A 27,276-nucleotide genomic window follows, 5' to 3' on the forward strand; every position below is an offset into this window, starting at 1 on the left:
CTAGCTGCAACTTCCACATCACCTTCAAGGGCAGCCCCACATAGAGTGCATTGCAGTAGTCTAATTGGGAAGTTACCAGTGCATACACTACTGTGGCTAGGTTGTCCCTGTCCAGGAAAAGCCGTAGCTGGCAAATCAGCCGAAGCTGACCCCAAGTACTCCAAGTACTCTTAAACGGATTGTTTCTGTTGTTGTTGTTGTTAAAGTCTTCAAGGTGCTTTACAACCATTATCTAGCTGTAGTTCTTACTACAACCCCATAAAATCAGCATTGCTAGCACCCATATTGCAAATGGGGAAACTGAGGCTGAGAATGTGTTAGCAAATTACATGGCAGATTTGAATTTTTGAGACTTCCTGATTTGTAGATCAGTCAGGTAGCCGTGATGCTTCGCCAGCTGTCATCTTGGATTGGATTGGATTGGATTGGATTGGTGTGCTGTCTTTCTTTTTGAGTAGCTTATCTGACTGTGCTGAGATATGTGCACTTTTTTTTAAAAAAAAACCACCACTTTATTTAATATACTATCTATGATGAGTTTGTATCTCAATTACCATCACCAGGCTTTGGGGGGCTTTCAACCAAAAGGTGAGATAGAAATGTATTGAATTAATAACAGAGCAATCCTATGCGTTTCTACTTGGAAGCAAGTCCCATTGAACTCAATGGTGATTATTTCCCGGTAGGTGGATTGCAGCCTAAATAAATTTAGGTCAATACTCCAATACTTCCACTGCCACCATCCTACTCAAACTAAAAGGGCTGTATCGAATGTTAGTCCTGCTCAGAGTAGAGCTATTAAAATTAATGGGATGTAAGTTAAGCATGACTAACTTAAATCCCATTCGTTTCAATGAGTCTATAAGTAGGGCTAACATTCGATACCACCCAGAACCTCTCACAAACACAGTTTTTTTAATATTATTATTAATAATAATACCATGAGCGCAAAAAGAGATGATGATAGTAGTAGTTCGGAGTTCCAATCCTGCCTCTTGTTTACATCTGCTCCTGGTTCTTAAAGAGCTGATGAGAAAAAAATGCAGAAAAAGCACCATTGTGTGGCATGAAAAGAGAGAGACTGGCTCTGGTGCTGTGTAGGAAAAAGAACCTTTTATGGTATTGTCGAAAAATAAGATCTTTACTTCAAAAAGGTTCAAAAAGCTCGACGTTTCGGATGCAAAGATCCTTCATCAGGAGCAAACATAAAAGATTCTTTTTCCTACATAGCACCAGAGCCAGTCTCTCTCTTTTCTTAAAGAGCTGAGCAGACACACACACATCATGTTCCCTTCTCCCTCCTGGAGGTTCTAGCTGTCCCTCGACCCTCTTTTGCAGGAGCTACAAAGTGCGCTTCAACAGTGTCTCCTCGTATTCGGACGCTCGGAAGTCCTCCACCGACGGCCCTGAAGCCAGGGACAACTTTGAGAGTACCGGCCCTCTGGCCAATGTCAGGTGAGCAGTGGAGACCAAGGCTGGGCAGAGGTGACACAGGGCATGTGCGGATCTCAAGCAACAAACCTGCCGTCCCCTTGGCATGGGCTGCCCGACGAGTTGATCTCGCCCTGACCCTGGCGAGGCCCACATCTCTCTTCCCGCTTTCCGCCTTCTGCTGGGGTGAGAGAACGGGACCGTCTGTCGGCTCTGCTCGGTCGCCGCTAGCCACTCGCGGCTATCACTGTGTCTGCCTGCTTGCTTGCAGATTCTCGGTCTTTGGCCTCGGCTCGCGGGCGTACCCCCACTTCTGCGCCTTTGCCCGCGCCGTGGACACGCTCTTGGAAGAGCTGGGAGGGGAACGCATCCTGAGGATGGGTGAGGGGGATGAGCTGTGTGGACAGGAGGAATCGTTCCGGACGTGGGCCAAGAAAGTCTTCAAGGTAGCCTGCTTCCATTTTTTTTTCCTTTTGGGGGAGAAGTGGGGAGCTCAAGCAACAAAGGTATCCCAGCCACGTGAAGGGTATTTCGGCCACCGCACAGGCCTTAACACGAACCATTGCAAAATGGTTGCTTCAATTGGAGGATTCCAGAAGGCATGAATATACCTAAGACGGGCACTAGAGACACCCACACCCCATTGAAGGGTGCTGAAAGGACTAATACAGCTTGGACCTAAGCATAGAGACCAGTGGTGTAGTGGAGGAAGGGTTCAAAGGGGCAGAACCCCGGAACTTTTTTATTAACAGGGGAGGGAAATGATTTTTTCCTAGAAGCAGTGTGTTGTATCCTACGCCATGCAAAATTGTCTGGGGTGGCCTGGTTTTGAATGGACACTTCTGGGCACCACACTCATCAGTACTGCATCGCGTGAGGTACTGGTTCCTCTCTGTTCGGCCCTGGTTAGGCCTCATCTAGAGTATTGCGTCCAGTTCTGGGCTCCACAATACAAGAAGGACGCAGACAAGCTGGAGCGTGTTCAGAGGAGGGCAACCAGGATGATCAGGGATCTGGAAACAAAGCCCTATGAAGAGAGACTGAAAGAACTGGGCATGTTTAGCCTGGAGAAGAGAAGATGGAGGGGAGACATGATAGCACTCTTCAAATACTTGAAAGGTTGTTACACAGAGGAGGGCCAGGATCTCTTCTCAATCATCCCAGAGTGCAAGACACGGAATAATGGGCTCAAGTTAAAGGAAGCCAGATTCCAGCTAGACATCAGGAAAAACTTCCTGACTGTTAGATCAGTACGACAATGGAATCAGTTACCTAGGGAGGTTGTGGGCTCTCCCACACTAGAGACATTCAAGAGGCAGCTGGACAACCATCTGTCAGGGATGCTTTAAGGTGGATTCCTGCATTGAGCAGGGGGTTGGACTTGATGTCCTTATAGGCCCCTTCCAACTCTACTATTCGGTGATTTAAGACCCGTTAGCTATCCCCAATTTCGCTCTCATTCCCATACCAACAATTGCTGCCTAAATTCAACCCCCTCCAGATTACTCTAGCTAGGTCTTTATTCCACGTGCTGCATTAATCATTTAGTTTATAATACAATCTGTCTTCCTGCTGTAATTTTTAAGAGCCAAGAAGGAGTTTGTTGTTTGGGTGAAAGAGGTGCTAGAAAAACGTCACTATCACACAATCTGTTATCGACATATTCTGCATGAGCAGCACCAGCACGTGTAACATCAAGGGGTGCACAGCTTTGCACCATCACTGTGTGTGTCATGAAGCGCATGCCTAGAGGACGCAAGATTTCGCCCTTCATTTGCACAAACGGCAACCGCAGATATGCCCAGCTTGTACAAATTGCAAGTGAAATTTGTGTAAATGACGACTTTGATGAGGAGAGGGGAGGAAAGGCAGATTTCGAGAAAGATCCCCCAGCTGCAAGCCGAGCTGCAGGCTGTGGGGAAACCCATTGAGTCCAAAGAGGACCAGATTTCTCCAGTGCAAGTCTCAATTTTTACGTATAGTAAAATGTGTGTTTTGAGAGAAAATACATCAAGAAATGTATATCTTGAGAGAAAATGGATAGCATCATAGAGTTGGAGGAGGGCCAGAGAGGCCATTTAGTCCAACCTTCTGCTGGTGTAGGAAATCTGGCAGTAGACTATCATTGTTTGAAGACCTCCAGCGGAGACCTTCCACTCCTATAGGTCAAGGGTGTGGAACCTCAAGCCTAGGGGCCAGATCTGGCCCTCCTGAGCTTCTAATTTGGCCCTTTGACTTTCCCTAGATAGCCATGCCCTCTTCACTGGCAGTAAGAGCTTTAAGCTACAACACGCTGGCATTTCTCATACTTTTGGCCGACTCGCTTTGCTTTTGACTCTGCCCACCACTGAAATGTGTCCCCCAAGAGCTTATCTCAAATTGAATTTGGCCCTTGGGCTAAAAGAGGCTCCCCACCTTTGCTCTAGGTCAAGAACGGGGTGACATGTGGCTCACCAGATGTTCTGGCCTACAACTCCCATGTTGCCTCATCAATGGCTATGCTGGCTTGGGCTAATGGGAGTTGTAGGCCAAAACATCTGGGCAGCCACAAGTTGCCCAATCCCTGCTCTAGATAATTGATCCCATTGTCAAACTTAGTTCTGCTAATGCTCAATGGAAATCTTCACCCCTCTAAATTCAGCCCATGAGATCTAGGTCTTCCCTTAGGTCAACAGCTGACAACAAACCTTTGCCGTCTTCTAGGTAGGGATGTCCATTGCTGGGAAATCCAGTTCTTTTTTGGCTCGATGGAGTTCCGCAGCATGAACAACTTATTTTGTGTCTGTGAGCCAAACTTTTCCTCATTCTCCAGGAACTTTTTTGGGGGGTGGAATGTTCTGCAATTTGCACAGATTTCTGAGCAATATGGGCAAATTACAGCTGGATTTGCCCAAATGGGGCAAATTCGACAGTCCATTTGTGTAATTTGCGCAAATTTGAGTATAATTCGCAGAACTTGCTCAGGAATTTGCAAAGATTGCAGAACCTTCCCCTCCCCCCCCAATTGCAAAAAAATCCCGGAAAATATGCAAATTGGCCCAGCTTGCTGCATATCAAGTGGGGGAACACATTAGTATCCGAAACAAAACCATGGTGTTTGAGCCTGGGAAAACCCATTGAACACTACCCCCCAAAAAACCAGATCTCTCAGATGTCACTATTTCTAGGTGACAGCCCTTTTGATATTTGAAGAGGGGACCATTCCCTATGCGGGAAGATTACAACAGCTGCCATTGTTTAGCTTGGAAAAAAGGAGGCTAAGGGGAGACATGATAGAGGTGTAGAAAATTATGCATGGTGTGGAGAACGTGGATAGGGATACATTTTTCTCCCTTTCTCAAAATACTAGAACCCAATGGGGTCATCCCATGAAGCTGATGGGTGGGAGATTCAGGACAAATAAAAGGAAGGATGCTTCACACAGCACATAGTTAAATTATGGAACTCACTACCACAAGATGTAGTGATGGCCACCAATTTGGATGGCTTTCAAAGGGGGTTGGATAAATCCCTGGAGGAGAAGGCTACCAATGGCTACTAGCGCTGATGGCTTTGTGCTACCTCCAGTAAGCCTGTGTGCGCCAGTTGCTGGGGAATATGGGTGGGAGGGTGCTGTTGCACCATGTCCTGCTTTGTTGGTCCCTAGTCGACAGCTGGTGGGCCACTGTGTGAACAGAGTGCTGGACTAGATGGACCCTCGGTCTGTTCCAGCAGAGCTCTTCTTAAGTTCCTTCAACCTTTCCTAGGACTTGTGTTTCCCTACTATTAACCATTGCATTGATTTAAGAAGAAGAAAAAACTCTCAGAAGAGTAAAGAAACTGGATGGAGCTGATGTAGGGGTGAACACATGTAAACGTGACACTGATCAGAAATCGAGTGATTTGTCCACACGCTTATACCTGTTCCATGTCTGGCTTCAGCTCTTGCACTGTGCTTCCTGTTGTTTTCCCAATCTCACGTCCACACACCTTTTGGGAGGCAGGAGGGGAGGAATACTGCCAGGACATCTTTATTTTTCGCTTTGTCTTGAGTGCCTGGTGTGTCCTGCAGGCAGCGTGTGACGTGTTCTGTGTCGGCGATGACGTCAACATCGAGAAGGCCAACAACTCCCTCATCAGCAATGACCGGAGCTGGAAGAGGAGCAAGTTCCGGCTGACTTACGTGGCCGAAGCCCCTGAACTAACGCAAGGTGGGCTCAGTTGTCCAGCCCTTCCCTCTTCCTCCATCAGTTTGAATAGAACCTGCCTGTGGCCCACCGTGCCTCCATTTCTTACGGTCTCTCTTTCGTTCTCAGGATTGTACAGCATCCACAAAAAGCGAGTCTCTGCAGCCCGGCTTCTAACACGTCAAAACCTACAAAGCCCGAAATCCAGGTAGGAAGTGCAGACCAGCCATTTTGCACCCAGTGGGGGAAAGGAAAGGGAAAGGAACCTCTCGTGCAAAGCACTTGAGTCATTGCGGACTCACAGAGGGACGCCTGCGTTCGCTGACGTTTTCTTGGCAGACTTTGTAGTGGGGTGGTTTGCCGTTGCCTTCCCCAGTCGCCGTTACCTTTCCCCCAGCTAGCTGGGTACTCATTTTACCGACCTCGGAAGGATGGAAGGCTGAGTCAACCTGAGCCGGCTGCCTGAGAACCAGCTTCCGCTGGGATCGAACTCAGGCCGTGGGGAGAGTTTCGGCTGCAGTAACTGCCGCTGACCACTCTGCGCCACACGAGGCTCTCATGTGGCCCAGTGGGGACATGCCCTATAAAACTGGCCAACGTAACAGCTTTAAGAAGAGCCCTGCTCAGTTAGGCCCAGTCTCCGTCTAGCCCTGTTTCAAACAGGGGGAGTAACACCAGAATGAGAGCATGTTGATGATTTCTTTATTACACATGACCCACCTGATATATTTCTCAGGCACCCATAAATATGTATCCCAGGCTATGCATTGTCAGCACACACACACCCAACCTTTTTGTGTCGCTGGGCACATTTGAAATTTTGAGCGAGTGTTGTGGGTGCTCTCACAAAATGGCTGCCGTCGGGGAGGATGGGGCTTGCCCCTTCATGAAAGAGCTGCCATAGGGGGCATGGCTGGACATAAACAGTCATTTCCCATAAACCAGCGGTTCTCAACCTGTGAGTCGCGACCCCTTTGGGGGTCGAACGACCCTTTCTCAGGGGTCGCCTAAGACCATCGGAAAACACACGTTTCTGATGGTCATTTATTTGTAATTAGAAATAAACATTTCACAATATATAATTACATATTGCTTTTGTGATTAATCACTATGCTTTAATTATGTTCAAATTGTAACAATGAAAATACATCCTGCATATCAGATATTGACATTACGATTCATAACAGTAGCAAAATTACAGTTATGAAGAAGCACCGAAAATAATTTTATGGTTGGGGGTCACCACAACATGAGGAACTGTATTAAAGGGTCGCGGCATTAGGAAGGTTGAGAACCACTGCCATAAACGAAACAGTGGGACCAAAAGAAAAATGACTTGTCCAAGAATCGAACAACAAGACAGAGGTGAACCTGAATAAAGATGGTGTTAGAGGGCAACGCTAGAGATCACGTGATAACTGCTGGTCCTGCTAGCATAAGATGTTTCAGTAACTGGAAATGTTGTGCGGAAAGGATGGCGTGTTCTAAACCTTCCCCTCACTTCAGCCGCTCCACAATCTTCCTCCGGCTTCACACTAATGGGCACCAGGAACTGCATTACCTACCTGGGGACCACTTGGGCGTGTTCCCGGGCAACCACGAAGACCTGGTCAATGCCTTGATTGAGCGCCTGGAAGATGCACCGCCCACCAATCAACTGGTGAAAGTGGAGCTCTTGGAGGAGAGAAGCACAGCTTTAGGTAACGCACAGTGGCCATTTTTAATTTCACCTGACAGTCTGGGTCGGTTTCCCTGTGCAGGCGCCATCACGAGATGCCTTGTGATTTTAATTATATTTATTTAGGTGTGCCAAAGGGAAACATTGTAATTTCTTTTTTCCATCCATTACCTTTTTTTTCTTTCTTTAAGGTTCACCACCTTTCTTTACTGAAAGAAACATATGAATTACGTTTGTTTCAGTTTTTCTATTTGTTATTCGTTTACTTTTTTCTCATTTTTACTATTGATTTCGATGGAAATCAATGGAAAAATTGAAGCCGTAAAGACTGATCTCTTCTGGCAGGCCTATCCAGTTGAATTTTAAGATGCCTTTTAATGATGTGCTGCTTTTAATAATGTATTTGTGTTAAATATCTTAATCAATTATATGTATTTTATGGTGTTTGCATTTGTGTTGTACCCCACCTCGATGGAGAACCTGGTGAAATTCACCAAAGTTAAAGCTGCAGGAGCTATACTAGAGTGACCAGATTTAAAAGAGGGCAGGGCACCTGCAGCTTTAACTGTTGTGACGAAGAGGAAATTTCCCCAAGTTCTCCATATATACAAATGACACCTGCTGAAATTCCCTTTTCAATACAACTGTTAAAGATACAGGAGCCCTGTCCTCCTTTTCATAGGGTCACTTATTATTATTATTATTATTATTATTATTATTATTATTATTATTATTATTCCCAGCCAGTTTTCTGGTGCCTGCAACTTTGATGTTTTTCATATAACTCATGTGAAATTTGCAAGCATGCTACTACTACTACTACACACACACACACACACACACACACCTGGATCATCAAGGCCAGATCTACACCAAGTAGGATATGACACGTTGAAAACGGTTTGAAAACTGTATATGGAGTGTGTCCTGGGCCCCAACACTACTGTTATAAACCGTTTTAAAGCAGTAGTGTATATCCTGCTCAGGCCTGCCAAATGTCAGATGGATAGGACAAAATGGAAGGCTGAGTCGACCTGAGCCAGCTGCCTGAGAACCAGCTTCCGCTGGGATCGAACTCAGGCCGTGGGGAGAGTTTCAGCTGCAGTAACTGCCGCTGACCACTCTGCGCCACACGAGGCTTGCTTCAAGGGAGAAACCTACAAATGATGGCTTTAGGGCCTGGCCCACTATCCAAGAGCCTGGCTGATCAATCTCTCATTCTGGGCATGACAGCTCTGTGGGTGGCACAGAGGTGTGGGTGGCCCTCAGTGGGGAACAACCAGACTTTTCTGGATCTCCCAAGGCAATAGCCCTGTTCTCCTCCCCTCCCCAAGTAACCACCTTGACTGTTACTCATGCTGATGGGACGTTGAGGATGAAGCTGCTTCTGTCCCGGCAGGTGTCATCAGCAACTGGACGGATGAGAACCGAATTCCACCCTGTACCATCTTCCAGGCGTTCAAATATTACCTGGACATCACCACTCCCCCCACTCCGATCCTGCTGCAGCAGTTTGCCTTACTGGCCACCGGTGAGAAGGATAAGAAGCAGCTCCAAGTTCTTAGCAAGGTAAACAGAGTCAGGAAGGGGTGGGCGTGTGTGACGGGGTGTTCATGGACGTGTCGCCTTCCTCCTGCTCCACACCTTTCTGACGTGGGCAAGGTGGCTGCGGGCGACTAGCCACCTTCCAGCACACACTGTACGGGGAGTGGCAAAAAGATCTGCCTCCCCCAGGGTCCTTTGGATATCTGTATGGGACTTGGAGGAGGAGGAGCGATAGCAGCTGGGGACAATGGTGGTGAGAAGGTGGCCGCACTGAAGCAATGGGCCCATTGGAGGGTGTCTTGCCCAAAGGCCCTCCAAACCCTGGTGGTGGCACTGTTCTTATGCCTGCCACCCCCCACTGCTTTCACCACGTGCGTTCCACGTCCAGGAGAAGCACACATACAGCTGTGGATGGAACCTAAGCTGCAAATGCACCTCCTCTCTTGTCCAGGGCCTGCAGGAATACGAGGAGTGGAAATGGTCCAAGAACCCCACCATGGTCGAAGTACTGGAAGAGTTCCCGTCGGTGCAGATGCCTTCCACCCTCCTCTTGACCCAGCTCCCGTCGCTCCAGCCTCGCTACTACTCCATCAGCTCCTCCCCTGACATGTACCCCAACGAGGTCCACCTCACAGTGGCCGTGGTCTCCTACCGCACCAGAGGTAAACTACCTTGCAGATGGGCTTGGAAGCTGGGCGCAGGGACTGATCCGAGCCCAAATCCAAAAAAGTCAAGACCACCGCAACTTGGGCCAAACCACCTTGGCTTTATACTAGTCCCTCTCGCACGCCATCCATCCCTTCCAGCAAAAGTGGGGAACCTCTTTCAGCTTCAGGACCAGATTTCGTTTTAGAGAAGCTCTCCGTGGCTGCATTCCAGTGATGGGCAGGGCCTAAGGCAAAAAGGGGCAGAGCTAAATATACCCAGCATATGTAAGCTTAAAAGTTTTGGCTGCCAGTAATTCACCCTTACGGTAACTCGCCATTCAACTGTTTAGAATGCGGGGGGGGGGGGAACTGCACACAAGCTGAGAACCGTGATTGGGGGGAGAGGCATGGGGCCAGGGGGAGTGGCCAACTGTGGGGCCCCTGGGTGGGCTGGATGTGGCCCCCAAGCCCTGGCTTGTGCACCTCTGCTTTCCAGAGTTGCTGTTGAGCAACACAATTATTTCCAGGAGCCTGGCTCTCAGATTTGCATCACAGGTGTCCTATTCTAGTTCTAAGGGACATGGTGGAGCAAGGACATCTCCTAATGAGCAGCTTGCTCTGACAAGGTCCGGGACCGCACTGTAGCCTTGGCATCTGGACCACCCACCCACCCACCCCTCTCGGACAGGGATGTCAGGGAAACCCATCCAAATCCATCAACAAGCTCCCGGATTTTCAGGGTGGAGTCTCTGGTTCTGCAATGATGCTCAGGTCTGATGCCTCCTCCATCAGCACTGCTGGTTCCTCACCTGCTGTATCCATGTCTGAGTCCCTGCTGGTTTCCAGAGTCATGGCAATGGGCATAATTTTGCCAGGAAGCCCCTGTCCCTTATGTCAGGCCTTGGGAGGGTTCTGCACTCAGGTCCAAAGATGAGAGCATAGTCAAAACAGACAACGTTTTGGTTTATTTGTGTGTGTTTTTACTTGTTATTTATTACACAATTTCAACAGGAAAAAAAAGAAAAAGAGAATGAAAGGGGGGGAAAGAAAGAAAATGGGCTATATAGATGTGAATATATCAACTGCAATGCATACATATGAAATGATTTATATACACCTGCCTGAAAATACAGGGTTCGGAGAACTATACTTAAACTTCAACAAAAGCAGACCAAATATTCGATTCAGTATCCATTCACAGGTGACGTCTATATGCCACCTGTTCAAATGTTGTTCAGCCTTCAATCCATAAGCATTTATCCTTCCAATGTTGTACTGTCAATCTATACAGAGAATATGTAAAATATTTTTTAAAAAAAACCAGGTGAAAATACACACTTCCCCCATACGCTAAAGCATGAAAATGTGCATTTGGGGGGGTGATATGTGCCCGTGCAAATTTGCACAAATGTGTGCAAATTCTGGAAATGAGGGTGGCGGTGGACAGGATCAGAGGCATCTGTTAATCCATGAAACACAGATGGAATGGATTTTACAAAATCCATATATCACTACGCTTCAGGCAAAGGCCTTTTCATTTTATCTTTGTGTTTTATGTTACAATTGATGACAACTGAAGGTACTTTATGACTGGCATGCGATAGTAGCCAGAACCTCAGATAATTTGACCAGCGGCATGCAATGGCACTTAGTATTTGACAGGCGACCGCTTATGAGATTTCATTTTTCATGCCCGCAATGTCTGCACCGTCGAGAGATGTCAGTGTCTAAAGCACTCAATAAATCAGGCGAATTTGGGTTTTGGAATTAATTTGAGTGGCGAATATGTTTGTTTGTTTTACCTCCCATGGCCAATATTAAATATTTGCAAGTAGTTGTTTCCACTCTGCGTGTTAACCACTCTCGTCTCTGCGGTCTCCTAGATGGGGAAGGGCCGATACACCACGGAGTTTGCTCCTCCTGGTTCAACCGGATACAGGCGGATGAAGTGGTGCCATGTTTTGTCAGAGGGTAAGATGGGGGAAGCCAGAGATGTGAGGGCCAAACTGGAAAACGTGGTCTTCTGTTGTAGTGTGTACCCATTGTACATTTCCAAGTATCTGTGATCAGCCACGAAGCGAGGTCCTTTTATTCCTGGCTTTTGTCATGCCTCTCCCAGAGTCCCTCATCATCAGAGGATGAAGGGGAGGGGCAGGCACCAGCGGATCCTGGGGAAGGGACTAGAATCATAGAATCATAGAATAGCAGAGGTGGAAGGGGCCTAAAAGGCCATCAAGTCCAACCCCCCACTCAATGCAGGAATCCACCCTAAAGCATCCCTGACAGATGGTTGTCCAGCTGCCTCTTGAATGCCCCTAGTGTGGGAGAGCAGCACAGTAGGGCCACACCCCTTACTTTCAGGGGGCAGGCAAGGACAATCATGAAGGGGATCAAGAAGCACCCCCAACCCCAACTGAGAGCAGGCTCAGGAAAGTGAGGGATCAGCATCAGCAGGCTGCCAGAGCTCGAAAGCTATGGGGCTAATGGGCCAGCGCATGGTGTCATAAGAACATGAGAAGAGCCCTGAGGCTGGATCAGAACAAGGGTCCATGTAGTCCAGCATTCTGTTCACACAGTGGCCAACCGGCTGTTGACCAGGGACCAACAAAGCAGGACATGGTGCAACAGCACCCTCCCACCCATGTTCCCCAGCAACTGGTGCACATAGACATACTGCCTCTGAAACTGGAGGTAGCACATAGCCATCAGGGCTAGTAGCCCTTGGTAGCCTTCTCCTCCAGGAATTGATCCATCCATGGCTTTAAAAAAGGGGGTTGGATAAATTCCTGGAGGCGAAGGCTATCCATGGCTACTAGCCCTGATGGTTGTGTGCTGTGTCCAGTATTCGAGGCAGTAAGCCTGTGGGCACCAGTTGCTGGGGAACATGGGTGGGAGGGTGCTGTTGCACCATGTCCTGCTTGTTCATCCCTGGCCGATGACTGGTTGGCCACTGTGTGGACAGAGTGCTGGACTAGATGGACCCTTGGTCTGATCCAGCATAAGGGCTCTTCTTATGTTCTTAAATTGGTAGTGCATTCCATAATTTAATGATGCACTGTGTAAAGAAGTTGTTAAGGGCTAAGCAGTCCAGAGAAGCCCAGGGAAGACACAAACCCCAGAATTCTACCCATCCAGTTCTCTGTGTGGCTGGACTCTCTGGTGAACCTTAACCCTTTGGACTGCAACCCCAACTCTGCCGTCTCTAAAGCCCTACTCAGCGACTGAGTTATTCAACACTGTCGGTGTCCCAGGCTACCAAGAATTTCCAGCTGCAATTTTTCTGTCTCTGTCTCCACATTGATAAGAACAGTCATAAATCTCCGCTCTCAGCCGACAAACGCTGACAGCTTTGATCCTGCTGGCCCGTAGAACCAAATCAGGTTGCCATCCTACTTACCTGGCAGGGGAGACACGTTGATCATGAAGGAGGTTTTCCCAGGGTGGGGCTGACCCCTGCGATTTCCCCAAACGCAGGGAAACTCGACTGCATAATTTGTGGTTGCCATCCTACGTATCCTAAGTTCCATTGAAGACACCTCTGAGAAACTGCACATGGGCCAATGACTCTGCTTTAACTACCTCGTGGATCATAACCGTGGCAATGTTGAATCTGGAGGTTACAATGGGGGCGTTGAAGCCCTTTTCACCCGTGGGCCAAATTCCATTGCAGAGAAGCCCTCGAGGGCTGCATTCTAGCATATTTGAGCTTAAGGCTCTTGCTGTCAGTAACTGAGCCTTAGAAGAGGTGTTTCAGTCTTTTAGAATGAGGGTGAAACTGCACAAAAGCCAGGACATCATTGCTGGACAGGGGGAAAAAGGATTGGGGCTTCCTGGGGTCCAGATTTAGCCCCTGAGCCTGAGTTTCTGGACCCCTGGACTATGAGAACGGAAGCGCCGTTTTGCTTTTACCTTCACAGAAATGGGAACGGAAGCACCGTTCCTCCATTCCAAGAGTCTGCCGGTGGCATTGAGCACCGTGGAATAACCTGGAGGTGAACCTGCTTGCGTGATCATTTATTTATAATTTATTTATTTATTTATTACATTTCTATATCGCCCAATAGCCGGAGCTCTCTGGGCGGTTCACAAAAATTAAAACCATTCAAAGTATAAAACAACAGTATAAAACCATCATATAAAATACAATATAAAAGCTCAACCAGATAAAAACAGCAACAATGCAAAATTACAAACTTAAAACACCAAGTTAAGATTTATTTATAGACTGTTAAAATGCTGGGAGAATAAAAAGGTCTTCACCTGGCATCTAAAAGCATATCATGTAGGTGCCAGGTGAACCTCCTTAGGGAGCTTATTCCACAGCCGGGGTGCCACAGCAGAGAAGGCCCTGCTCCTGGTAGCCACCTGCCTCACTTCCTTTGGCAGGGGTTCACGGAGAAGGACCCCTGAGGATGACCTTAGGTCCGGGCAGGTACATACGGGAGGAGGCGTTCCTTCAGATAGCCTGGCCCCAAGCCGTTTAGGGCTTTAAATGTTAATACCAGCACTTTGAATTCGGCCTGGACCTGGACTGGCAGCCAATGAAGCTGGAGAAGGACTGGCTGGAAAAGGATCATGACACACCTCTCTCTTTTGTTCCTCCAGGGCTCCTGGATTCCACATGCCTCAAGAGCCACAGGTTCCCTGCATCCTGATTGGCCCTGGGACAGGTATCGCTCCTTTCCGGAGCTTCTGGCAGCAGCGGCTTTTCGACGTCAAACACAAAGGTGGGCCCAGCCTGTCGTCTATGAGCTTCCTTGCCTCCCATGTGCAGGAATACCGGACTCTTTATGCTTTTGTGTGCATGGGGGACGGGACGTAGGCTTCAACGCTCAGAACTTTGGGGATGGTTTGCGAAAAGCTCTGCCCATAGAGCTGCTGGGTGGCTTCCATAGAAGGAGACGTGGTTTCTTCTCTTTTGGGCCTAGTGGCTTTTATCGCCACAGCCTTATGCAGGACCAACATCAGGGATCAGGGTTGTTGGGCACCTGCCAAGGCCCACACCCAGGGCCGGCCCTACCTTTAGGCAGGGTGAGGCACTTGACTCAGGCGGCAGACGCTGGGAGGCAGCAGCAAGGTGTCCAAGGTGAGAACTGTGTCTCCTGCAGCCTCCTCTGCACCTCCTGCCTTCAAGTTCAGTGGGGAACATTGCCCCATCGTTAATGATGAAGGCACATTCATCTGTTGTAAACCGCCCAGAGAGCTTTGGATATGGAGTGGTGTAGAAATGAGATGATGATGATGATGATGATGATGATGATGACGATGGTGACGATGATGTCCCACTCTCCTTCTTCCTTCCCCTAGGGCTGAAGCCGTGCCCCATGACGCTGGTCTTTGGCTGCCGGCAGTCCAAAATTGACCACATTTACAGAGAGGAGACCTTGCTGGCTAAAAGCAAAGGCATCTTCAAAGAGCTGTTCACAGCCTACTCCCGCGAGCCGGACAAACCAAAGGTAACCCCACCCCACATGTGCAGAGAACAAATTTTTGCTGATGACCATAGAGGAGAATACTGAACTTGCCAGGCCTGGATGAAGAAGATACCTTTGATCATGTGCAGAGTTCCCTACCTTCCTCCCCACTGAGTAATTAGGTTGTGGCTCTCCCATAATGTTTTGGATGGGGATGCATAGTTGACATTCTGGGCCACCATTCCACTGCTCCCAGAAGTCGCTTGGGAGTGTTGCTGTATCATGACTTGACAACATTACATGGTCACTGGAGGTGCAGAGGAAACGGAAGCCGCTGAGAAGAGTTGTACTGCTAATGCCACCACCGCTTGCAGCTGTCGTGTTTCTCAAAAAACTCCTGCTTTCGATGGGAGGCAAATGACGAGGCTTTCTAAGTAATCCACAAAGCTTTTATTAAGCAACAAACATCTCTTCTACCTGAAGAGAGTCTGACCTCTTGGAAACGTCCCCCTAGGCAAAACTGTGCAAATTAAGCGAGACAATTGTCCGCTCAAGAAGAATAGGAAGCCTCTTCCTAAATGCCCATAACTTCAGAGAGCCTGGTGTGGAGGCAGGTTCTGGCGCAATCCTAGTCGGACCGACTTTCTCATGCCTTCCTTCCGCTCCGTGCATTTGAGCTTCCAGCGGACCCTAGCATCAGCTAGTTTGTCAGGACGCTCTCCTCCAAAAGAAAGCTCACTTCCCACCGAGTGTGTAGGATTTGGCCTTGAGGAGGTAAGCTCTGGAGAGGGCTGACTCCCAGCTGGGGAATCGCCTGTGAGAGCTTCCTCCCCCACTGGTACAGGCTGTCTGGTGTCTGGCGCCGCTTCCTCTAGTTCTGATTCTCATTCTGATTGATTACCTGAAACACCTTCTCCCAAAGCAGGGGCAGTAGGGTTAGATAGGACACTGGCTGCAAAAAATAACACTTCAAAAGAGTTCCTTTGAAGAAGCGAGGGAGAGAAAGTCTTGTCATTCGATATTACAGCGGATGCCCCACTCCTGAGAAGTTCTTGACAAATTTCAGGGCCCTCCTGAAATCACCCCCTGCCTTCCCATTTGGGGAGCCTGAAACTGGCCTTGCCAAAAAAAAAAAAAAAAAAAAATTGAACTCTCATCTCAGCCCTGCAAAATACAGGGCAAGATAAATCTTCGCCGGCGGCCACATGATGTCCGGTCTCCCGGTTGGTCACCCTCACTGGAGGCTGGTGGCTCTGCCTTCAGTGGGGCTGTGATTCTGCTTCTGGGTTTTAGTCCGAAGCAGTCAAAACTCTAAAGAAGCTGTCCAGGGGTCCGAACCCATTTTGGGGATAGGTTTCAGCTCTTTGGGCAGCTCCTTTAGAGTTCTGAGTATTTCTGACTGAAACCCAGAGCATTTACGTGTGAGAGCCAGTGTGGTGTAGTGGCTAAAGTGTTGGACTGGGAGTCGGGAGATCCGGGTTCTAGTCGCCAGTCGGCCATGGAAACCCACTGGGTGACTTTGGGCCAGTCACAGACTCTCAGCCCAGCCTAGCTCACAGGATGGTGGTTGTGAGGATAAAATGGAAAGGAGGAAGAGGATTATGTACGCTGCCTTGGGTTCCTTGGAGGAAAAAAGGCGGGATATAAATGCAATAATAAATAAATACACAGCCCCACTGAAATCGGTGCCACCAGCCTCCACTGGTCCCCCTTCCTCTTCTCCTTCCTTCCTTGATAGGGACAGCCTCTCCAAGTGAAACAAAGACCTGTACGTTTCTCCAGTACGTGGGCTGAAGGAGGTGCTTTATGGCCAAGCCAAGAACTTCTTTCCCCAACATGCAAGAGTATCCTTAAGCTGTATCCTTTGCCTCCCCCCTCCTTTTTTTTTAACAGAAATACGTGCAGGACATCCTGCAGGAGCAGCTGGCTGGGTCAGTCTACAAAGCCTTGAAGGACCAGGGCGGACACGTCTACGTCTGCGGCGACGTGACCATGGCCGGAGACGTCCTGAAGACCATCCAGAGCATCGCCAGGCAGCAGGGCAAGCTGGCGTCCGAAGAGGCCAGCGCTTTCATTAGCAAGCTACGGGTGAGCAGCCGTTTCCCAGCATGCCACGGGGCAGCCAGTGTCCTGTTCCGTGTGCTCTCCAGCAGGGGCGTTGCGGCCCTTTCCACCCGAGGGGCTGACTCCATTTCGGAGTAGCTTTCGGAGTCCATTTTCCATGGCAAAAGAGGCTTGGCCAAAAACGAATGTATTTATTTCATTTCATTTCTATGTCGCCCAATAGGCAAAGTTTTCTGGCCCGTTCCCAAAATACTAGCATGTTGCAGCTTTAAAGCTCTTGCTTCCGGTAACTAAGCCTAAAAAAAAGCATTTCACCCATTTAGAGGGGTGGGGGAATACATAAAAGTTGGGAATTCAATCGTGAGGAGCAGGCAGTGCCATCTGGATAGCCTTAGAGGGGCGGATTTGCCCCAACCCCACCCCGGACCTGAAGTTCTACACCCCTAGTCTACCGTATCAGTTGGACCTGCCAGGGCTGGTATCAGGTGGGGCCTCATCGGCTGCAGTGGAGGCTGGTGGCTCCAATTTGGGCAGGGATGTGATTCCATTCTGGGTTTTAGTCAGAACCAGACAGAACTCTAGAGGAGATGTCCAAGGTGCTGAATCCTCTCCCCAAAATGCCTTCAGCACCTTAGATAGCTCCTTTAGAGTTCTGGCTGCTTCGGACCGAAACCTAGAATGGCATCGCAGCCCCATCCAAATCGGAGCCAGCAGCCACCACTGATCGGCTGAGGACCCCATCACAACGTCCCTGGCATCTGCGTGCATGGTTGGTTTGGAAGACAGGTCCCTGCCCCGAGGAGCTTACCAATCCATCAAGAAGGACGCAGACAAGCTAGAGCGTGTTCAGAGGAGGGCAACCAGGATGATCAGGGTTCTGGAAACAAAGCCCTATGAGGAGAGACTGAAAGAACCGGGCATGTTTAGCCTGGAGAACAGAAGATTGAGGGGAGACATGATAGCACTCTTCAAATACTTGAAAGGTTGTCACACAGAGGAGGACCAGGATCTCTTCTTGACCATCCCAGAGTGCAGGACACGGAATAACGGGCTCAAGTTACGGGAAGCCAGATTCCGGCTGGACATCAGGAAAAACTTCCTGACTGTTAGAGCAGTACGACAATGGAACCAGTTACTAGGGAGGTTATAGGCTCTCCCACACTAGAGGCCTTCAAGAGGTAGCTGGACAACCACCTGCCAGGTATGCTTTAGGGTGGATTCCTGCATTGAGCAGGGGGTTGGACTCGATGGCCTTGTAGGCCCCTTCCAACTCTACTATTCTATGTTTCTATATGTTTCTATGATCTGACATTTGAAGCATGAGACTGCGGCAGAGCAAATGGAGCAAAACAGAGCCAAGTGTCAACAGGGGCAGAACGTGCATTTATTTCAAGCCTGAGCATCTCCTGGTCATCTGGACCAGGAATGGAGAACCTCAGGACAAGGGATCTGATCCACCTTTCCTGAGATCCAGATCTACTGCCCTAGGATTCCTGAGGTGACCTTAACCCGCCTCCCCGCATTTTCCCTCTTTGAAGATCTTTTAGTGGTTTTCCTACAACCACCACCACCACCGTTCTAAAGGGTTGAACTGCCTCTCCCAAGGCTTAATTACTGGCAGTAAGAGCTTGACGCTAAAATATGCTGGTATTTTGGCCCCGCCCCTTCTGCTTTTGGCCTTGCCCACATCTTCTCTGAAACAGGCAGAAAGTGGTCCACCACCCCGGACCTAGAGTCTCCTCTGCCTCTGCTCTGCAGGAATATAAAAACATAAGACGACCCATGCTGGATCAGTGGCCAACCGGCTGTTGACCAGGGACCCACAAGCAGGACACGGTGCAACAGCACCCTTCCACCCATGTTCCCCAGCAACTGCTGTATATAGGCTTACTGCCTCGGATACTGGAGGTTCCATCAAGATTAGTAGCCGTTAATAGCCTTCTCCTCCAGAAATATATCCAACTCCCTTTTAAACCTATCCAAATAGGTGGCCATCACTACTTCTTGGGGTAGTGAATTCCATATTTTAACTCTGTGCTGTGTGAGGAAGTCCTTCCTTTTATCCATCCAAAATCTCCCATCCATCAGCTTCATGGGATGACCCCACTGGGTTCTAGTATTCTGAAAAAGGGAGAAAAATGCCCCCCTTTCCAAGAAATGAACCGTGCATGCTTTTTCTGCCTCGCGCTTCTCTCCACCCGCCCTCTGACCGCATCCCCCCTTTGCAGGATGACAACCGGTACCACGAAGATATATTTGGAGTCACGCTGCGCACGTACGAAGTGACGAACCGCCTCCGATCCGAGTCGATTGCGCACATCGAGGAGAGCAAGAAAGACACGGATGAGTGAGTTGGCTTGCTGGCCTCTCCCCCGCCCCACCCCACCCTGCTTTTAACGGGTGCTTTTGTCTCCTCCAAACGCGTGGGCCGGAAAACACAATCCCTGTTGTTGCTCAGATGGAGCGGTGGCAAAGCCTGACGCCGTCCTTTTGAGTTTCCTGCGAAGCGTGGGAGGGGAGCTTTACGGAATCTCGTTGGCTTTTCACATCCCTCTCTTGCAACAGAGCGCAACGGTAAGGCATATGGTGTCGCGTGCAGAAGCCCTCCTGGTTCAGTTCCCGGCATTTCTAGTCAAATGTGCTCAAGGAACAGGGATGGGGGTGAAAAACAACCACTGCTGAGTTGACACCCCAGTAGCAGAGCTGTGCCATGGGCAGCACTCTGTGGCGAGCCAGGAGCCACGGGATAAAGCCAGGAGTCAAGGCCAACGAGTAAAACAGAACCAAAACAAATAAACCAGGAGGCGAGAGCAAAGAGCAAGTCCAAAGAAAGAACGCAGGAGTCCGGGAAGACTCAAGAGAGACTCGATGGAACAGGAAGTTTTGTTATACTCCCTTCCTGCCTCGGTGGGCGGAGCCAGTACAGGGCCTATGGGATGCTTCGCTGAGAAACAGCCCCCAGCAGTTCGGTGGCTTCCTCACACTGGGCAACCGTCCAAGCGGATTTGAGTGCCCAATCATGGAACAGAACGCGCCTTCCAGCGTATGACAGTTTTATGACAGCGGAGGCTGTTGGCTCCGACGTCAGTGGGACAGTGAATCGGATCCGGCTTACTGTCAGAACCAGTCAGGACACTAAAGGAGCTATTGAAGGTGCTCCTTTAGAGTTCTGGCTGCTTCTGACTGAGACCCGGAGCGGATTCACTTCCCCACTGATGTCGGAGCCAACAGCCTCCAGTGCTGTATTTATTTATTATATTTATATTTCACTCTTCCTTCCTCCAAGGATGACGGGACAGGGTATAAATGGCCCACTTCCCCCACCCTCTTTGATCTTCCCAGCAACCCTGTGAGTGAGGTACGTTAGTCTGAGAGGTGGTCGCTGACCCAAGGTCGCCCCCTCGGGCTTCACGGAGATTTGAGCATCGGTCTCTTCTATCCTGGATCAGCACTCGGCGCGGAAGTTGCTGCTATGTAACCTCCAATGCTTCATCAAAAAATATCAGGGCGGTGGACAAGGATGGAGAACCTCAGTCCTGGGGGCAAGTCTGTCCATGCCGGGGTCTCGACCTGGCCCTCCGGGATCCTTCAGAGGGACACGCCTCTTCCCTTAGACCCGCCCCTTCTCCCAAACCACCAAACGTTTTGCAGTTTCCTGCCTTCTGGGAAGTGCAAGTTGGGTAAATCCCTTTTAAAAAAAAGTTCATGGAGCAAATAACTCACACATCCCTGCGAAAAAAACTGACATCTAATTCCAACCCAACACTGCCATCTGCAGCCCAGAAACCATTCCTGCCATTCAAGGTAGCCTGCCTAGCTAGAATTGCTTCTTCCTGAACTAGCAGTCCCCAAAATCCAGATCCAGAACCCACCTTGTTGCAAAGTTCGGCAAAGGGAAAGACATGACAGCACCAACAGCAGCCCAAGTTTGTGGTGATGTTGACTTTTTGCAGATATTTCACACACACACACACACACACCCTAAATTAGATAGATAGGAAGCTGCTGTATACCGACCCAGACCCTCCTATCTAACCCAGTATTGTCAACACTGACTGGCAGCAACTCTCCAGGATTTCAGGCAGGAAATTTTCTAGACTACTTGGAGATACCGGGAATTGAACCTGGGACCATCTCCATTGAAAGCAGGGCTCTACCACTGAAACCAATAGACAGACAGACAGATCTCTCTCACACACTTCTTATTTATTTTATTTTCAACATTTATAAAACCATCAAGGTGTATACAATAATTTTAGAACATAAGAAGAGCCCTTCTAAATCAGACCAAGAGTCCACCTAGTCTAGCATTCTGTTCACACATTGGCCAACCAGCTGTCGACCAGGGACCAACAAAGCAGGACATGGTGCAACACCACCCTCTCACCCATGTTCCCCAGTAACTGGTGCACACTGGCTTACTGCCTTTGAAACTGGAGGTAGCATAGAGAGAAGCCATCCTTATCTTCCCTCTGTTTAAAACAATAAAACCTTGCAACAATAAAAACAAGAACATTAAAAACAGTATAAACATCATCCAAAATGACACATTTTAAAGAGTTAAATTAAAAAGCTGTATCCTGCAGGTTCATAGCAAGGTAGGCCATTCCTTAGAGATCCAGGTCCTAAGACATTTAGGGCTTTAAAGCTTAAAACGAACACCTTGACTTGCATCTGGAAAGCAATTAGCAACCCGTCTTCCAAGGCAGGTATAATATGGTCCCAATACCCATTGGTAGCCTAGCTGCCACATTTGTTACCAATTGAAGCTTCCAAACACTCTCCAGGGCTAGCTCCATGTAGAGCATAATGCAGTAGTCAAAACTTGATGCAACCAAGTAATGGATAAAGTCAGACCAGTTCGGGGAGAGTCACAGCTGGTGCACCAAACATAAAGATGCAAACACACTTCTTGCCACCACAGATGATGGGTGGATGGACGGACGGACAGACACACACACACCTACCTCTTTTTACCCACAAGTGATAACATAGTTGAAAATCTACAAGTTCTCCTTTCCCCTGCTTCTCACCATGTTCCCATCTCCAAATCTCTTTTAAGATGCTTGTTTAAAAACCCATGGGTCTACACCAATACTGGAGCGCGTGGTAATAGTTTTAATTTGTAAAAGAAAAGAAATGGACAACCCCCCCACCCCACTCCGGCCTCCCACATTGAGGTGAAACTGATAGATGAAATTGACAAGAATGCTTTGATGCAAGATGAAACTGATTTGAGTGAAATTGACACACACACACACCCAAAAAATGCTCCCCTTGTATTGGAGGTGGAACTCACAGGTAAAACTGACATGGATGCTTGACTCCTATACAAGGCAGTTGCTTCACGTTGCTAGGTGCACAGGGGCAGGTGGCAGGGGATGCAGAAATGCAGAGTTCTGTGCTGCATTATGGGTCTGCGTCCCAGCCTAGTCACAGAGTAGAATGGCCCAGCGTCGGGACAGGCAAAGGTGTGTGTTGTCAACTGCCAGGCCCAGCCCTACCGTTAAGCAAAACCAGGCAACCTCAGGCGGCGGTTGCCGGGAGGTGGCAGCAAAGTGCTAGAGGTGAGAGCTGTAAGCCATGCAGCCTGCTTTGCACCCCTTCAGAAACCATCCAGGTGCAACGGAAGATCATAGAACCATAGAATAGTAGAGTTGGAAGGGGCCTATAAGGCCATCGTGTCCAACCCCCTGATGCTGTCCTGTTACCAGTGTTAAAGAAAGACTCAAATAGGGATGGACAGGCTCACACACGTCCGGCTTGTTTGACCCCAACCAAGCCATTGCTGCTGTCCATCCCCATTTGTGGTGCTGCTCAGGGTTTTTTGAGGTTCAGCAAGCATCTGACGAAGTTGCAAGCCCATCCACTCTTGTCCGGAGCCTCCGTTGCCGTGCGCAACGGAGGCTCCAGAAATTACATGTTTCCTGTTTTGTGTAAATGGTGGCCACAAAGGTCCTTTTTTACATCCACGCCTTTAATCTTGCATAAGTTGATCCTTTACAGCTGCCCATTTATGCAATGGGGGTAATTTCTGGAGCCTCCATTCTGTGCAGCAGCGGAGGCTCTGGACAAAGGCGGACGCTGCTGGGTATTCGTCAGGCCAATCAGGCGCTTGCGACATCCCTCAATTCAACTTCCAGTCTATTGAGCTGTCGGACATGGAGTGGGACAGGACACCCAAATGCCCTGAGCCAGCCATGTCCACTGCCCAACGAACTGAGGGATGGGATTTATTTATTTATTTATTTATTTATTTATTTATTTATTACATTTCTATACCGCCCAATAGCCGGAGCTCTCTGGGCGGTTCACAAAAATTAAAAACATTCAAAGTATAAAACAACAGTATAAAACCATAGTACAAAATACAATATAAAAGCTCAACCAGATAAAAACAGCAGCAATGCAAAATTACAAATTTAAACCACCAAATTAAAATTTATTTATAGACTGTTAAAATGCTGGGAGAATAAAAAGGTCTTCACCTGGCGTCTAAAAGCATATAATGTAGGTGCCAAGCGAACCTCCTTAGGGAGCTCATTCCACAGCCGGGGTGCCACAGCAGAGAAGGCCCTCCTCCTGGTAGCCACCTGCCTCACTTCCTTTGGCAGGGGCTTGCGGAGAAGGACCCCTGAGGATGACCTTAGGGTCCAGGCAGGTACATATGGGAGGAGGCGTTCCTTCAGATAACCTGGCCCCAAGCCGTTTAGGGCTTTAAATGTTAATACCAGCACTTTGAATCGGGCCCAGACCTGGACTGGCAGCCAATGAAGCTGGAAAAGGACTGGCGTAATGTGGTCTCGTCGGCCAGTCCCTGTTAGTAAATGTGCTGCCCTGTTTTGTACCAGCTGAAGCTTCCGGACCGTTTTCAAAAGCAGCCCCACGTATAACGCATTGCAGTAATCCAAACGAGAGGTTATCAGAGCATGGATAACTGCAGCTAGGCTATCTCTGTCCAGTTAAGGGATGGTGACATTTCATAGAATCATAGAATAGCAGAGTTGGAAGGGGCCTCTAAGGCCATCGAGTCCAACCCCCTGCTCAATGCAGGAACCCACCTTAAAGCATCCCTGACAGATGGCTGTCCAGCTGCCTCTTGAAGACCCACGACTTGGAAGCTTTTAACTTGGGAAGGCTGGTAGCGCACCAGGGATGCTTAAAAGCACTTTGCAATGCATGTACGAAATCGGCCCTAACCGTTGGCTTTCTTGCAGGGTGTTTTGTTCCTAACCTTGACTGTGTTGCCCACGATGGGATCCCAAGCCTGGCCCCAGACGCAGCACCTCCTGCTGCACTGTTCCAGCCCGAGAAGGGCTGGATCCTGTACTGACACCTCCACATCCGCTCCTTTTCTCCAGGGACTTGACGGCCCACGGCAAACGCTCCACTGTGTCTCGTCCTGTTGTGTCCTGAAGGGGTGCGCGTTGGCTGGCGCGCAGAAGACGACGGAGGAGATGAAGACGCTGATGATGATGATCTTTCTTCCTCACTCCTTGCATCTTGTGGGAGTTTCTCTTATCTCTCTGTGTGCCCTTCTCTGAAGCCAACCCTTCCCCCCTGCTGAAGCGTGATGGCTTTTAACAACCCGCCGCGGCTCTTACAAACACACGCAAACCCGCTGCGTTCTTCCTCCTCTTGTTAACGACAAGGCCGGGGGGGTGTCGTTGTTGTTCGGTGGGGGTGGCTGCATGAAATCACCATTGCTGTGACCATCATCTGCGTCTTCTGGTGTTCCGGGGGGAGGGGGCAGGCTTTGAGAGTCACGGCCAAGTTTCTGTTGAGCAAGCAGCAGAGAAAACGTGGAATCGCCGTCCCGTTTGCCGAAACCTCTGGCCGGCATGATTTGCTTCGAGCGGTGGGTCACGTTTCGCTCCCCCCTTCCCCGGTTCACTTCTGTTCTCTGCAACCTGGCGGTGCGGAGGTGGTGGACAGCTGCTCTGGTGACTTTACCCTCGTGTCGCTTCTCAGCCCTCTACAGGATGGGGGGCTGGTTTCTGTTGGACAGGTAACGTTCTCACCCTCATCAGCATGCTGCGTTCTGTTTGCACTGTCTTAACGTAATGGACTCCCCCATTCTCCTCCCCCTGTATCTGCTGAGTTCTCAGCCCTCTGCAGTGTGTCTGAGCAACCGATCCTACGATTGCAAAAGGCAGGAAGCAGCTGGGCGGGCTTTGAACCCACAGGCTGCTTTCAGGGGCGATGGCGGGGGTGCGTGTGTGAAATGTTGCCAAGAATTAAAGTGTTTCAGAGTCAGAAGATTTTGTTCGATGAACTTCACAGGATGGGGCTTATTGCGTTGGTCCTCCTTGGCCAGACCAAGGAAGGGGCCAAAGGGCCACCTCTATGGCGGCCCAGACTAAGGGCCCAAAGAAAGGCATGTTGGACTCATGATCTGCCCTCCTGGTGGCTTCTCAGGCCTCCAGTAACTCTATTCTTCAACCTAGCCCTGCTTTGGGGGCACGTCACACATCAGATACTTTGCATGCTACATACTTCACACGCTACATCCTTTGCACGCTACAAATGTCACACACTACCTAATCATGATCTGCCCTTTCGGGTGTTTCCCAGGCCTCCAGTAACTCTACTCCTCAACCTAGCTCTGCTTTGGGGCCTATTTCACACACTACATACTTCGCACACTCGGTATTTCACACACCACAAACTTTGCACACTAGATGCTTCATACAGTCCAATCCTCACACACTACGAACTTCTCACACTACACATTTTGCCTCCAATAACTCTACTCCTCAACCTAGCTCTGAATCATAGAATCATAGAATAGCAGAGCCGGAAGGGGCCTACAAGGCCTTCGAGTCCAACCCCCTGCTCAATGCAGGAATCCACCCTAAAGCATCCCTGACAGATGGTTGTCCAGCTGCCTCTTGAAGGCCTCTGGTGTGGGAGAGCCCACCACCTCCCTAGGGAACTGATGAATTCACACACCACAAACTTTGCACACTAGTTGCTTCATACAATCCAAACCTCGCACACTACCAATTTTGCACACTAGATACGTACACTACATACACATGATCTGCCCTTTCGGTGGATTCCCCATGCCTCTAGTAACTGTACTCCTCCACCCAGCTCTACTTTGAGGCCGCTTCATACACAACATACTTCGCACACTAGGATACTTCGGATGCTACAAACCACACTACATACTTTACACACTACATACTTTGTAGGTCGATGCCTATGAGGATTTAAGGGTGCACTTTAAATACACCGTGTAGAATTGACAAAAATACGTGTCGTACAGGTATGCTTGCCAGGGAGTCACAATTGGCTCCAGCTCCCTGCGGGGCATATATTCGGCAACACATCCAGGTTTGCTCTGCATAAGATGTACAATTGCCCACTGTTCTATTTCCCAAGGCACAGGTCGGTTTCCAGAACCCTGAGTGGTCATTGCTGCCAATGGAAAGGGCTGTTGTTTTCTCCTCCTAAGCTTGCTTTGGGAGGGATTCTGCCCTGAAACATGGCCTAAAAAGTATTTTAAATAAATAAATGTTTTTCCCAGAAGGATCAGAGGTGGGGCAGGAAGGGCTGACCCTCCCATCCCATGCACTGTGAGCCCCACTGACAGTCCATGGGTCATGGATCCAAAAATTGCGTGGTTGGGAGCCTTTTCCTGACAGCTCATGACCCTATTAAAATTATTAGGCATAATGGCTGTCACTGGTAAGTAGGTTGCACAAAAAGAAAGAAAAAACCTTAATTGTGCAAAAACACCCCAAAAAAGGAAGAAGAAGCCCAAACTGTACGGCTATATGTTATGTATGATATGGTGGCGAGCAGGCTTATGAAAATGAAGATTACTTTGAATCTATTCTTGAAGAAGAAAATGATGACACTAACCTGGTTCGCACATAACGACAACCCAGAGTACGGATTGAATCATGAGCTGTGGTTGTTGAATCATGAGCTGTGGTTGTTGAATCATGAGTTGTTACGTGTGATCCCTGTATTGGCCCTGTTCAGAAGACACCTTAAACCACGGTGGTTAAGGCTTTTTTCGTGTTAACCAAAAGCCTTAACCATTGTGGTTAAAGCCTTAACCACCGTGGTTTAAGGTGTCTTCTGAACAGGGCCATTATGGCTTAATTGTGGTTCACAATACAACAACAAAAAATGGGTTCTCTTCTCTTCATGGTTAACAGCCCATAGTTAAACCATATTGCAGGATTCACACGTAACTACCCATGATTGAGCGACAACCCATACTCAATCCATACTCTGACCTGTCCTTACATGTGAACCAGGCCAATGAGTTTTATGATTAAACACTTAAATGCTTTGAATGAGTTGAGATGCTTTTG

At 48.9% G+C, this 27,276-nt stretch overlaps 1 protein-coding gene and 1 pseudogene across 3 annotated transcripts in view; both read left to right on the forward strand.

Moving 5' to 3' along the window:
- NOS1 (nitric oxide synthase 1) overlaps nucleotides 1-24,596 on the forward strand; it is a 185,288-nt gene extending 160,692 nt beyond the window's left edge. For 2 of the 3 annotated variants that reach the window (XM_063144248.1, XM_063144249.1), the window contains exons 18-31: nucleotides 1,339-1,455; nucleotides 1,703-1,877; nucleotides 5,483-5,621; nucleotides 5,727-5,805; nucleotides 7,104-7,297; nucleotides 8,675-8,844; nucleotides 9,272-9,482; nucleotides 11,351-11,438; nucleotides 14,073-14,194; nucleotides 14,775-14,923; nucleotides 16,775-16,969; nucleotides 19,174-19,292; nucleotides 20,232-20,303; nucleotides 22,008-22,036. In XM_063144248.1, coding sequence (XP_063000318.1) covers nucleotides 1,339-1,455; nucleotides 1,703-1,877; nucleotides 5,483-5,621; nucleotides 5,727-5,805; nucleotides 7,104-7,297; nucleotides 8,675-8,844; nucleotides 9,272-9,482; nucleotides 11,351-11,438; nucleotides 14,073-14,194; nucleotides 14,775-14,923; nucleotides 16,775-16,969; nucleotides 19,174-19,292; nucleotides 20,232-20,298 — 1,825 coding nt within the window. In that variant the 3' untranslated portion in view covers nucleotides 20,299-20,303; nucleotides 22,008-22,036. Of the gene's footprint in view, nucleotides 1-1,338; nucleotides 1,456-1,702; nucleotides 1,878-5,482; nucleotides 5,622-5,726; nucleotides 5,806-7,103; nucleotides 7,298-8,674; nucleotides 8,845-9,271; nucleotides 9,483-11,350; nucleotides 11,439-14,072; nucleotides 14,195-14,774; nucleotides 14,924-16,774; nucleotides 16,970-19,173; nucleotides 19,293-20,231; nucleotides 20,304-22,007; nucleotides 22,037-24,306 lie in introns of those variants that run through there. The other variant, XM_063144250.1, reaches the window with a different exon arrangement.
- On the forward strand, nucleotides 12,857-12,980 carry LOC134410912 (U1 spliceosomal RNA; annotated as a pseudogene).
- Nucleotides 24,597-27,276: the final 2,680 nt, after the last annotated feature.

This window comes from Elgaria multicarinata, chromosome 18, assembly GCF_023053635.1.
Source record: "Elgaria multicarinata webbii isolate HBS135686 ecotype San Diego chromosome 18, rElgMul1.1.pri, whole genome shotgun sequence".
Lineage (NCBI taxonomy): Eukaryota > Metazoa > Chordata > Lepidosauria > Squamata > Anguidae > Elgaria > Elgaria multicarinata.